Here is a 13,245-nt window from a genome sequence, read left to right on the forward strand (position 1 = left end):
ACCGTGGGGTCCAGCACTTGTGTATGACTTCTGCTCGTCCATCTGAACCATGGACATGATCCAATGATCACAGTGGCCCGAAAATCAAGTGGGCCACCCCGTGGGCCTCATCCAACCGTTGAAAATCATCCTAAGCCACCATAATGTTTATTTTATCATCCAACAGCTGAAAATCCCTGACCTTTCAAATTTTTCTAATGTAATATTTATTAAAACAAACAAAAATTGCGCAAACAGCGTGCAACTTTGCATGCTGGATGCACCAAATTAACCAACGCGCCCGTAAATGAAAAGGTGGCAGCTTGTGGGGTCTATTTTGGGACCCCACTCTGATGTATGTACCATAAATTCACTCCGTTCAGTTGGTGGGCCACATCATTTTAGGCCGGTGGCCCAAAACTCAAGCAGATTCAGAAATCAGGTGGGTCCTACCATCGGAAACAGTGGTGATCAAACACCCACCGTTGAATCCCTAACACTAAAAGACAAAATGTTTTAATGCACAACAAAACTTGTAATGATGCAAAATTTTAAATTTTATATATATATATAAAGGAAACAAAAAATGACGCAGCAACAAACGCTGCTTCTGTGAGACAACAGCGTATAATGCTGCTGGGCCCACCACTTGTTGCACATGAGGGACCACCCTGTAGAACCCACCTTAATGTATATATTTTGTATCTACCCGTCCATCAGGTTTACTCGATCATTTCAAGGGCTGGGCCCAAAATTGAAACAGATTCAAATCTTAGGTGGGTCACCCCGCTAGAAAAACGTGGAAATTGACACCTACTGTTGAACATTTTCCAAGGCCCATGGTGATGTTTATTTGCCATTCCATCTGTTGATAGGATCACATCAGACCTAGATAAAGGGAATACACAAATATCAGTTTCATTCAAAACTTAGTAGGCCCAATGTGATGTACGTGTCTTATTCATGCCGCTTCCATCATGTAGCCGCTTGTCATTGGACTCGCCATGATGTCTGGGTTTTGTACACGCTGCCCATCCATTTTTAGAAGCCTAAATAGCTCCCTTTATTACTTATGTTGTGCATACACACACTGTTGGACTGTTTATAGGCCCGTTATAATATATATGATGTACGTTCTAGATTATCTCTCAGTTTTGGCAGCATATGTGGCCCACTTTGATGTATGTATTCTGGGCCCACGCTATAAATTAATTGGGCAGTGCAGTGTGGCCTATTGCCAAGGCTCATTAGGCCTAAATTAGAGTTATTTCAAGGCCCAAATATGCTGGTTTTATGAGCTAGGATGTGAGCCTCATGTGGAACCCAAAACCAATGAGATTTTCAAGTATTTCAAGACCCAACAACTTTAAATGAGCAGCCCAAGTCTCAAGTGCATGATTTATGGTTTGATTGATGTGGATGTGGATTATATATGGTTAATCTTCATGTTTAATTCGGCCCAGTGGCTATAATGTAATAAGCCCATAAGGGCATGTGACGTATGATTGATGTATATGGTATGTGGGATGTATGTATGATGTAGATGACATGTGATAGATGCACCTCATGGGTTAGTCCTATGTTAAGGCCCATTGCTCATGGGTGCCAATGCCAAGATCCAACCCGTGTATGGGTGAGATGAAGGGTTTGAATCAACTTCCCATGAACAGTGGGCTATGAGAGAAGGATCCAAGGACCATGGTACACTTGGTGTAAGCTGCATAGTGGCATAGCATATATGGTTTATATGATTTAGGTGTTTATTATTTTTTTGTTGCAAAATTCGTTTTAACCCTAGGCTTCTGCTGTCCTTCCTTAAAGGTGTTCAGCTTATATAATCTTGATCTTGATCTCAACATTTCTAAGTTGGTGATTGAGGAGGATTATTTCTTGATCATCATAATCATCATCATCATCACTAATAAATAATTATAATCAACTAAAAAGAGATGAACTCATTTTTAAGTGGCATCTAAAGAGGCTCTAAGATCGTTGGATTGTCTATGGAGAATAGCTTAGCTTATGTTATTTTGAGGGTCCATTTTGATACCACCTCATAAGTAACATTTTTTGGCTTATGGTAGCAAAAAAGTTTTTTTAAAAGATAAGTTATTTTGATAAGCACCATTTCAAAAATAACTTAGGGCCCGTTTGGCCGGTCGGATTGGAAGGGATTGGAAGTTAAATCCCGGGATTGGGCGAGCGTGCCAAACAGAGTCGGTGATCTGATCCCAATCCCATGGGTCTTAAGACAATCCACTGACAACACCATCATTACCTTTAAATCCCATCCAATCCACCTTAATCCATTCAAATTTGCCTGAGACGTGTTTGGTTCGAGGGATTGGAAGGGATGGGAAGGTTTAATCCCAGGATTTGGCTGGGCATGCCAAACAGGCTGGATATAGCAATCCAGGGATATAGCAATCCCATAGATCTCAAGACAATCCACTGACAACACCATCATTACCTAGAAATCCATGCCATCCACCCTATTACTATTCAATCCCTTTCAATCCACCCGGCCAAACGGGCCCTTAATATCTTGACGCACTTATAACCATCGGCAAAAAATTTATTGCCTTTTAACTCTCTCTCTCTCTCTCCATAATTAAATGTCCATATCAACGGTGGCCCCCCATGATGGATGGCCCACGTCAAAGTGGGGCCCACATGATGGATGATCCAAAACAAAGGTGGGCTCCACATTATGGCCGATGGACATTGAAGGTGGGCTCCACATTTTGGCCTATGGACATTGAGGGTGGGCCCTACATGATGGACAATTAATATTGATGGTGGGTCCACATGATAGATGACACACATCAAGATGGAACCCACATAATGGGCTGTCCACATCAAAGGTCGGGCCCTAATGATGAATAGCCCACATCAAAGGCAAGCCTCACATGGTGAACAACCCATATTGATGGTGATGCCCACACGATGAACAATCCACATCTAAGGTGGACTCCACAAGATGGGGAGTGGATATTGAAGGTGGGCCGCACATAATGGATGACCCTCATCAAGGTGGGCCCTACAAAATGGACTGTCTACAGCAAAAGGTACCCTTAATGATGAATGACCCACATCGAATATGGGGCCCACACAATAAACGGTCGACATCAAAGGTAGGCTCCACATGATGGAAGATGGCTATTGAAGCTGGGCCCCACACATCCAAGGTGGAAGGTGGGCCCTGCATAATGGACAGCCCACTTTGAATTCGAAGTTGGGTCCCACATAAAGGATTGTCCACATTAAAGATGGGCCCCGCAGGATGAACGACCCACATCCAAGGTGGTGCCGCATGAAGGATAGGCTTCATCGAAGATGTGCCCACAAAGTGGATGGTCCGCAATGAAGGTAGGCCCCACACGATGGACAGTTCACATTGAAGATAGGACCAAGGTGGGCCCAACATAAAATGAATAATCCACAACAAAGGTTAGCTCCACATGATGGACGGTGGATATTAAGGCTTTACCAAACAAAATTGACAGATTAGTACACATGATCTTGGAAGGCCAATACATTTCTTTACTTTATTGCTAGTAATTGTGTCGTTTATTAAACATACTTATTTGCTGAATATGTAGAAAAGATAAGTTACTTGAGGTGTAATTAACTTATGTAAAGTAACTTACGATCCAAACAAGCCCTAAAGATCTCAACAAAGAAGATGGCCGCCCTGAAATTCAATGGTTTTTCTCCCACACGGCGTAGTCATTGCCGGAGGCAACGATATGAAAATCAGGTGGAACAAGATTGCCGACATCATACCTCGACCCTATCTTGGCAATGATTTTCTCGTCAATTGCTGCTAAATAAAGATCAGCATCAGAGGCTATGACACGACAAGTGCTAGTCGGTCGAATCCCATTGCTAGACCTGATTGAAGCCAACCTGCCAATCTCTTCCTTCAGTCCCCAGGTGAAGAAGTGATCATAGAACTGCACAAGAAAAGAAAACATGATTTCTTCTTAATAACAAGTTAATAGAAAGACAGATCATGAGCCTTTGTTAGATATAGAAGTGAAATGGATGAGGAAACATATGAAATTTCATGTTCTATCACCATGTAACTTGCACATGTGTTGCTGCCTATCATCAATTTTCATCGAATGGACCCCCACCATGAATGGATTTTCGCTCAGAAATATCAAATTTTGAATGATCATAACTGTTTGATTAGGGACCTAATAGCTGACACTTCAAATGTGCTAAGTTCATTGGCCAAATAGCTAGGAAGGTGATTTTTTTAGTCCATGTATGGTGGGGCATACCAGTTCAATTGTGCTTATAACCATCCAATATAACCATCCAAATCTCAGAGGACATGTAATTTTATGGATACATACAGCAGAAAAAAAAAAACCTTAACAACAGTAGAGGATTAGAACTCACTATGGAAGGGATTCCTGGATGGGTGAGAACATAAGCATAACCTTGCATGACTTTATCCGAAGGGAATGGCCATAACTGTTGTGTGGATCCTGTATCATGATTGTCGATGAATGTGACACTCTTTTCTGGCGACAATCCAATCATTCCAGGCGGCCTCCCATACACGTCCTTCATCCGCCACAATTCCCCTTGAACTGCAGCTTGGAGAACCCCTTTAGTTGTAAAATCAAAGGCCGTTGCAACACCACCAGCAGTTCGAACCCAATCCACCAGCTCCTTCCTATGTGAATCCTGGTTATACTCTGGCTTCCCGTCTTTCCCATAAGCAAGAGAGCTCCAGAACTCGCCAACCACGAAAGCTGGATTGGTCCGATCGATATAAACCTTAGCAATGTCTGCCCGATATCCTTTGGAAAAATCTAAGCGCCACCCATCAAAACCGATATCATTCTTCAGCCAGTTCAACCAATCAGAGAGCTCTCTTTGCACCCTTGCATTCGTGTGATCAATATCAGGGGCACCTCCAAACCCAGCGCCAGTGTCGGGATTTCCTGTTCCATCGGAATAGGCAGTGTCATCACTGCAAATTAAAGAAGGGCCCCAGTCGAGACGGTCGTCTTCTGTTCCACCTTCAAAGATGCACCATATCCCTCTGCCATCCTGCTTCTCGGCGGTCCTATGGTTAATGACTATATCTGCAACACATTTGATTCCCTTATCATGCAATGCCGTCATCAATCGCTTCAGTTCTTTCTCGTTTCCATATCTTGATGCATTGAGATCATATAGCCTTCCTGGAAGGTAACCTGAGGAAGGAAAAGGAACAAAGAAAAGCATGTGATGAGCCTCATCAGGACCTTAATCTTATACAGAAAGCGACCTTTTCATTAGCTTGTGTTTCGATGCATGACTGAATTCAATTGCAAAATTTGCTCGATAGAGATGAAAGGATCAATGATAGTTACTCTAGTCTTCTTAAAGATAAAAGAGCCCAGAGGACCTGTTTGGCAAACACCTAACAATGAGTTCACTTCATTTTTGTTAATTGTAATCATGTACTTGAGACGATATTCTTGATAAGCAACAATCAAGATCTCTATTAAGAGTGGTAATTAACCAAAATGAGATGAAATCATTTTTAGGCGTCTACCAAACAGGCCCTTAGACTCATATAGGACCCAAAATGAAAGTATCTGAATTTGGGTTCGGAGTCTAGTCCCTTAATAGGAATGCTAAGAACAGTATTTACAATTTGGTCAGTTCCATTCTATTCGAACTAATTCATCAAAATTCAATTCAGTAGTGCATCCAAATGCAATCTTAATCATACAGTTCAAAGTTTGATTTAACAAAGTCAACTCCCATGCTACAAACATGAGACACCATGGGTAATAGAGATTAGCTAGTCATCTTAGGATCAGCTTTGAGCAGAAAGATAAAAATAATTTCAAGAATGGACTGGCAGGAATAAAGTGAGGTTGGGACATCGTAAGGGCTAGAGACATCGGTGGCAAGAAGAAAGAAGAGATCTACTTGGTTACATCTTGTTCAGGAGAAGATAAAAATACAACCTTCTCTTTCATAGAAAATCTTAAAGAAGGTTGCTAAAGATTTTTGAAATGTTGGACAAGCACCTCTTCCAATTGTTGTTTGTCCAGATAAACATGGGCTGCCTTCATCTTTTATCTTTTGATTAGAGTTTTTTGGTTCTATTTAATGCCTGTTTTAATAACACCTGTGGGAGTTATGCAGTCTCATTGGCAGTCCCCAGCACGAATGAAGGAAGGTTTTATCAGGTTGGCCAACATAAAACTTTGACCACAACTTTTATTATTAATCCTGATGATTAATGCTTGTTTGGTTGCCTCTTAAATATGAGTTCATTTGAACTCATTTTTATGTGGCAACCAAAAGGCCCGTAGTGTATTTTAACGAAAATTTCTAGTATTTAATGGCAGTAGCCGTCCACTTGGTGTATAAAGCTACAAACTACTAAAAAATCTTTGTCCATTCCATGTCCTTCTCCTCAGCTGCTTCGACATATTCTGTCAATCCTCTGCTCTTCAACATGTTGGCGAAGACACCCATGTTGGGTAATTCCAAATGGGCCGTTGGCTTTTCACTGATCTAATTGTGGGTTGCCCACTAATACTAGTTCTCTATGCATTTACGAGCAACTACTCAAAACTCAGATGGCCCATCCACAGCGAGCAGAGCATTAAGGTATTTGATTCAATTGCAGCGAGCGGAACCTCGTAGCTTCTTCTTTGGTGATTCTAATGGGACTAGTACTGTATAAATATATTACTTCATTATTTAGCTTGTTAGCACACTATAATATGTATCTGACCCGTAGCTTGTATGAGATGTCAAAAGATGTAGGCAAACAACTCCATGTTATGGGTCAGCCTTAGTTAACCCATAACACAGTATTGAAGAGATTAGCCCTTAATGATCCAACCCCAGCTGCCGGATTATGTGACTCATTATTAGGGTTGTAAAAGGGCCAGTCCTTGGATGGTCCAAGCCCCAATTTTGAGCCGATCGGGGTGGGCCTACTCAAAATTTTGATATTGCTCAGTCCAGGCCTGCCCTAATCTTCCTCTTCGGGGATTCCAAACTCTGTTTTCCTCTCCATATTATCTAGGTATGATCTTCCACATTTTGTTCCTCTCCGAATCTCCACCACCATTTGATTAGAAGACTCCAGTTCTTATAGCTGGACATCATGGGACTGCATTCGGTTGAATGTTGACCTCTCTATCTTTTCATAACCATCTATTCATCCACTACAAATTGAAATCTCAAGATCATACTATCAGGATATTTTTGGGCCATGTTCCTTCCATGGTAGGGTACAACAAACTTAGTGGCCTTGATTACTGAACTACAGGCCCTATGTATACTGTTCAAAGCCTCAAGTTGCAGATTGTATAATTCCTACACAAGGAAAAAAGCCACTGCCATAACTAAAAAACCAGCCTACCAAAGCCCTTATTCTGTTATTCCAGGAATGGTAATTTTAATATTTGCCAGTCAACCTGTAAGAAACTTGTCCCCACTGAGTTTTTTCGAGTTGAATCAAAAACTCAACCGGGTTGAGTTGAGTTTTTCCCAGCTTTCATTTCTTCTTTTTTAAAGTTTAGGTCGCGTTTGGTTGCACTAAATATCATAAAATTTCACGATATTTCATTACTAATCAGTCTAATACAATATACAATAGCATGAAATTTCATGACATTTGGTGCAACCAATCACATCATTATGCGTTCTATAATACATTTGTATACATGGAAATAATTATCAATCAAAGCCTTCAAAGTCGAATCCACCCAACATGCTTTCGATTTAAGTTTTTGGGTTCTCGAAAAATAAAATTCCCACCTGTTACCAACTAAATTCCTTCCTCTCGATGTGCACGTCCTGTGTGGTTGATAACGCTGGGCTTGGCTTTGGCCTGGATTTTAAATTATTGGGATGATGATACTTAAAATTTTAATTATACTTCGCCCCAAACTGGCCCATTAACAAACCTACTCTAATAGTTGCAAGTGCCTAGCTTGACAAGCTCCATCAGTCCTGACACTTATAGCATATGGGTTAGGTTCTTAACATCTTCCCAGTAAGCTTGTGCAATCACCCCTTTGATTTATGTAACACATGTACACATGAAACATGGTGCACTAACAAGGTTAGAAACAGCAGAACATGTCACAAAAGAATGTCTTTTATAGGGAAATATTATTTGTTCTGGTTTGTATATATCAAAAATTCATCCAAAAAAGATTTCATCGAAATTTAAGAGTATCCAAGATATTGCTGTAACCAATTCACAGACGATAATGTGATGTATTCAAATGATATTTGTACCTTGGTCTGCTACAGAATGCGAGGGTGGAGGAAGCCAAACGTGTGTAATTCCAGCATTAGCTAAATCCGATATATTCTTTCCAAGGAAGTTGTACCAACCCTCTTCCTTATTCCAAGACTCCCAATTAAATCCCTGAGTATATGAAATCAAATAAATAAATAAATAAATAAAACATATACATGAGAAAGGAGTGTGTTACTATTATGTGGACGTATATATATGTAGCAAAAATGTAATGGTACCTGAAATAAGATTTGGGCTAGTGTGGATGTTGGAACTAGAGATACTGAAAGACAGAGGCATGCCACCGATATGAAGAGGACCCTCATCTCTGCATTCCTTTCTCTTGTCTGAGTTTAAAAAGGATTTACACACATGATCGGTTAGAAGTTAGAACATGGTGTTATCTTCTAAGTAGAGTATCAATGCCAATGTATCAAGTTTTTAGAAACATCTAAACCGTTCAAAAGGTTTCCTGCAGTATGAAGAAACAATGATAGAAAAATCAAATGAATTCGATCATCATATGGGTCTCGATTTTGAAAGTAATGGACAAGTGTCAATTTAGTATAATGTACACATGTAGAATACCTGACGATTCAACCGATCTGATTTAAATTTTTCTATGGATGATCTTTACAGTGAAGCTAACATATTGGACGGGTTGGATTTTATACATTCATTGACAATGGGCAGTTATGTATTAGTTGGACGGGCCCATATCGTCCAACTAGCTGTGTTCGACACCACTTTTTAGAACGGCGACCTGATTGGATGACTTGGTGTACACGACATGGGCTACGCGGAATTATTATAGCTGACCACCTACAGACAACTGTTGTGGACTTGTGGTTCCCTACCTTGTGTCCTGATAGGATGCCACGTGTATTTAAAATCCGTACCTTTTAAACAGTAGGACCCATGATGAAGAACACCTAACACAAAATTGAGACTGGTCCACTCATCAGATAGGTCATGATTTTGTAATCAATGGATAAACGACGGTCTGATTCAACATATATTGTGGCCTAAATTATAAGTGTTCTATCCTGATTTTTTTTAAGAATAATATACATGGAGGGGCCTACCGAATTAATTGTGCGGATTTCATATACACATGTCATGATAGGAGAATAGGTTATACGGAAATAAAAGTTCTGGTGCTGTTGCATGCAGGGGATCACTTCTAACGTACATGCGACGAGCTAAGGAAGCCGACTTTGAAAAGTAGTGAGAAAGCGAATTGCTGGTACCCCGATCAACACGTAGTTCCAGTTTGGTAGCTATGTGGGGCCCACAAAGATGCGCGTGACAAATCTAGTCCGTCCATCACTTCCTCAAGCTCACAATAAGAGAGAGTCCAAAAATTAGGTGCACCACATCATACGAAACACGGAGATTGAAGACCACCATTGAAAACTTCGTGAGGGCCACGAAAATTTTGGATGAGGATGATATTTGTGCTTTATGCGAGTGGTAGCCATCATGGTCGGCTCCAAAGAAGGGTTAAACAGAAGTCGGATTGCGTACTGAGTTACTCGTACGCTCTTATCATACTAAGTAAACTCTGTTGGGCACACCGTGAATGCATGTGGTTTATCCACGCCGTTCATCCATTTCTAAAGATCATTTTAGACGTTGAGACAAATATTGAAGTATATCCACGCTTCAACTGGACCATACCACATGAAAAAGTAAAAGGATTGATTTCCTCCCTTGAAACCTTTCTAAGGCACGCAGTGATGTTTATTTTCATCCAACCTGTTCATAAGATTAAACAGAAATGGATGAAGGAAAAATAAAAATAAAAAAAACAAATATCGGCTTGATCTAAAACTTCTGTGGCCTCTAAGAACTTTTCAACAATAGAAATTCAATTCACACTCTTTACGTTGGTGTGGTCCACTTGATCTTTTTATAGGCTTTATTTTTGGGCTAAGGCCCTAAAATTATCTGGTAAAATGGATGAACGGATTGGATAAAATGCACAAATGAAGGTGGGCCCCATAGAGTTTACTCAGTAGGCTTAGGGTACGGAGTTGCTCAGTACGCGATCCGCTTCCAGTTAAACACTGGAGGTATTCATTCTCACGGTTTCCTGTCGTGTAACCCACTTTTGGATCTACCTAATGTGAGTTTCAGAAACTGATGGATGGAGTAGATTTGTCATCATAATCTCTGTGGACCCCACATAAATTCCTATATCAAGAACTCCATGTGAGTGCGGATGCAAAGGTTCGACGCGAATTGCATGAAGTTGGGTCACGCCATGATGTTCGTGGGAAATATACTAATCTGTGGCCCCGCATAACTTCCTACATCAAGAACTCCGTGTGACCGCGCAGATGCGAAGATTCGACGCAAATTGCCTAAAGTTGGGTCACACCATGATGTTTGTGAGAAATATATTAATCTATGTGGGGCCCACAGAGTGCGGATGTGAAGGTTCGACACAAATTGCGTGAAGTTGGGTCACACCGTGATGTTTGTGAGAAATATACTAATCTATGTGGGGCCCCACATACTTCCTACATCAAGAACTCCGTGTGAGCGCAGATGCGAAGGTTCGACGCGAATTGCATGAAGTTGGGTCACACCATGATGTTCGTGAGAAATATACTAATCTATGTGAGCCCCACATAACTTCCTACATCAAGAACTCCGTGTGAGCGCAGATGCGAAGGTTCGACGCAAATTGCGTGAAGTTAGGTCACACCATGATGTTCGTGAGAAATATACTAATCTATGTGGCCCCACATAACTTCCTATATCAAGAACTCCATGTGAGCGCGGATGCAAAGGTTTGACGCGAATTGCGTGCAGTTGGGTCACACCATGATGTTCGTGAGAAATATACTAATCTATGTGGCTCCACATAACTTCCTACATCAAGAACTCCGTGTGAGTGCGCAAATGCGAAGATTCAACGCAAATTGCCTGAAGTTAGGTCACACCATGATGTTCGTGAGAAATATACTAATCTATGTGGGCCCCACGGAGTGCGGAGGCGAAGGTTCGACGCAAATTGCGTGAAGTTGGGTCACACCGTGATGTTCGTGAGAAATATACTAATCTATGTGGGCCCCACATAACTTCCTACATCAAGAACTCCGTGTGAGCACAGATGCGAAGGTTCGATGCGAATTGCATGAAGTTGGGTCACACCATGATGTTCGTGAGAAATATACTAATCTATGTAGGCCCCACATAACTTCCTACATCAAGAACTCTATGTGAGCGCAAATGCGAAGGTTCGACGCGAATTGCGTGAAGTTGGGTCACACCATGATGTTCGTGAGAAATATATTAATCTATGTGGCCCCACATAACTTCCTACATCAAGAACTCCGTGTGAGCGCGGATGCAAAGGTTCGACGCGAATTGCGTGAAGTTGGGTCATACCATGATGTTCGTGAGAAATATACTAATCTATGTGGGCCCCACGTAACTTGTAAGACCCGTATCCTAGCCCATACTGTTCCGTCGAATCCCGCGATCCTTCCCATCGAATTCCGGCAAACTGCGACCGATAATCAATGTTTGTGCGCGACCCTAAGTCGTATCCTGTAGATTCGAGTCGGTTTAATTCAAGACTTGTACCATTGCAACCGCACCGTCAGCGTGGTTCCAACGCCGCGACTCATGCACCGATCCAATACCCTGGCAGGGAGATGTGGGTCGGCGTTCAGTTTGAGAAAAACGCTACGCGTTTGCAATCCCAAGAGAATCTCTACGACATGTCCCATCAATCAATCCCATCAATCACCTCATGTCAAGTACAAAGCAACACATGCTTTCTTTCTCTACAAGTTAAGCAAACCCGAAAGTCAACCAAGCTATCACCTCACCCATCACTCACATCCATCACCCATCTCCCATCACTTCTCTCTCTCTCTCTCTCTCTCTCTCTCTCTCTCTCTCTCTTCTTTACATAATTTCCAAGCAACCAAAGAGAGCAAAAAATGTGGACGTCCATGGCCTTTCATGAGAGAAAAGAGTGTTGTGTGACCCACTTTCCTATCTCAAATCCTTCATCCTAACCCTTAATTTCTCATCTTCCACCATCAAAGTGGAGCACTAGGAGACTGGCATTCCAACGGACCGAGAAGATCGAACGATGAGTGCTTCTATAGGCTAGTTTTCATGTTTTATAATGGGTCAAGTGAGGCCTACCGATCAATAGCATGGATCTCACTTTGGACCCTAAGATGTGGCCGATGGCCCACCTTGATCTTCATGATCATTCCATGATGGGGTCATTCTCCATAGACCCCATCATGATGTTTATTTTCTAGCTTGAAAAGGGGTCATCTAGACCTTCTATTTCGATGGAGAAAGGATCTCCACCGTTGATTTTGGTCGGTGGGCCCATTTGAAATGGGACCCACTTGATGTATGTAATAGATCATGCAAGGGAGGGCCCATAGTGCCGGGGTCCCTCCATCATCACGTGTCTCTCTTTCTCTCTCTCTCCTCCTCTTTTTCATATTTTCGTGTGATGATATGGCCGTGTGGCCCACCCAGATGGACCACACGATGAGGCATGTATTTTATCCAAGTGATCCATAGGTGGGGGCCCACTTTACATGTATTGTATTCACACCATCCATCATTTGGTGGCCCACCTGAGCAAGACCCACCTTGCTATATGTGTTCTGCATAGACCGTCCACGTTCAGGGACGTCCTTGGATGTGAAATGAAACCACAAATATGAGCTTGTTTCAAGCTCTTGGGAAGGGCCACTTATATAGGCCCCATGTTGATGTATGGGCTTAATCCAAGCCGTCCATCCCATTTCCTAGGTCATTTTAGACGTTGAGCCAAAAAATGAAGCTAATCCGCTTATCGGGTGGGCCATACCTTTCAAACCAGTGATTCTCACCGTTTAAATTCACTTTAATTTTGCTACTCACCGAAATATATTCAATATTGGACTTGTTTGGCTTCTCTTGAGCTGTAGAGTACAATGGTTGCGCTAGATTCA

The 13,245-nt window shown here is 41.8% G+C and overlaps 1 protein-coding gene across 1 annotated transcript; it reads right to left on the reverse strand.

Annotated features, from left to right (window-relative positions):
* Positions 1 to 3,501: 3,501 nt before the first annotated feature.
* LOC131242482 (alpha-amylase) lies at positions 3,502 to 8,636 on the reverse strand. Its single transcript, XM_058241158.1, has 4 exons — positions 8,503 to 8,636; positions 8,260 to 8,392; positions 4,390 to 5,195; positions 3,502 to 3,935 (listed from the first exon to the last, which is right to left on the reverse strand). The coding sequence occupies exons 1-4, from the start codon at positions 8,587 to 8,589 to the stop codon at positions 3,681 to 3,683; spliced, it is 1,281 nt and encodes a 426-aa protein (XP_058097141.1). The 5' UTR covers positions 8,590 to 8,636; the 3' UTR covers positions 3,502 to 3,680.
* Between the last annotated feature and the right edge of the window lie 4,609 nt (positions 8,637 to 13,245).

The sequence above is a fragment of the Magnolia sinica genome, chromosome 4 (assembly GCF_029962835.1).
Source record: "Magnolia sinica isolate HGM2019 chromosome 4, MsV1, whole genome shotgun sequence".
In the NCBI taxonomy this organism is placed as follows: Eukaryota; Viridiplantae; Streptophyta; class Magnoliopsida; order Magnoliales; family Magnoliaceae; genus Magnolia; species Magnolia sinica.

Bases quoted from the DNA above. Each gene is read 5' to 3' on its own strand.
- LOC131242482 (XM_058241158.1), bottom strand. From the start codon at position 8,589: ATGAGGGTCCTCTTCATATCGGTGGCATGCCTCTGTCTTTCAGTATCT. The intron at 5,196-8,259 runs GTACAAATATCA...TTCCTTCCTCAG, and splicing joins GCATTCTGTAGCAGACCAAG to GTTACCTTCCAGGAAGGCTA. The intron at 3,936-4,389 runs GTGAGTTCTAAT...TTTCTTGTGCAG, and splicing joins ATCCAGGAATCCCTTCCATA to TTCTATGATCACTTCTTCAC.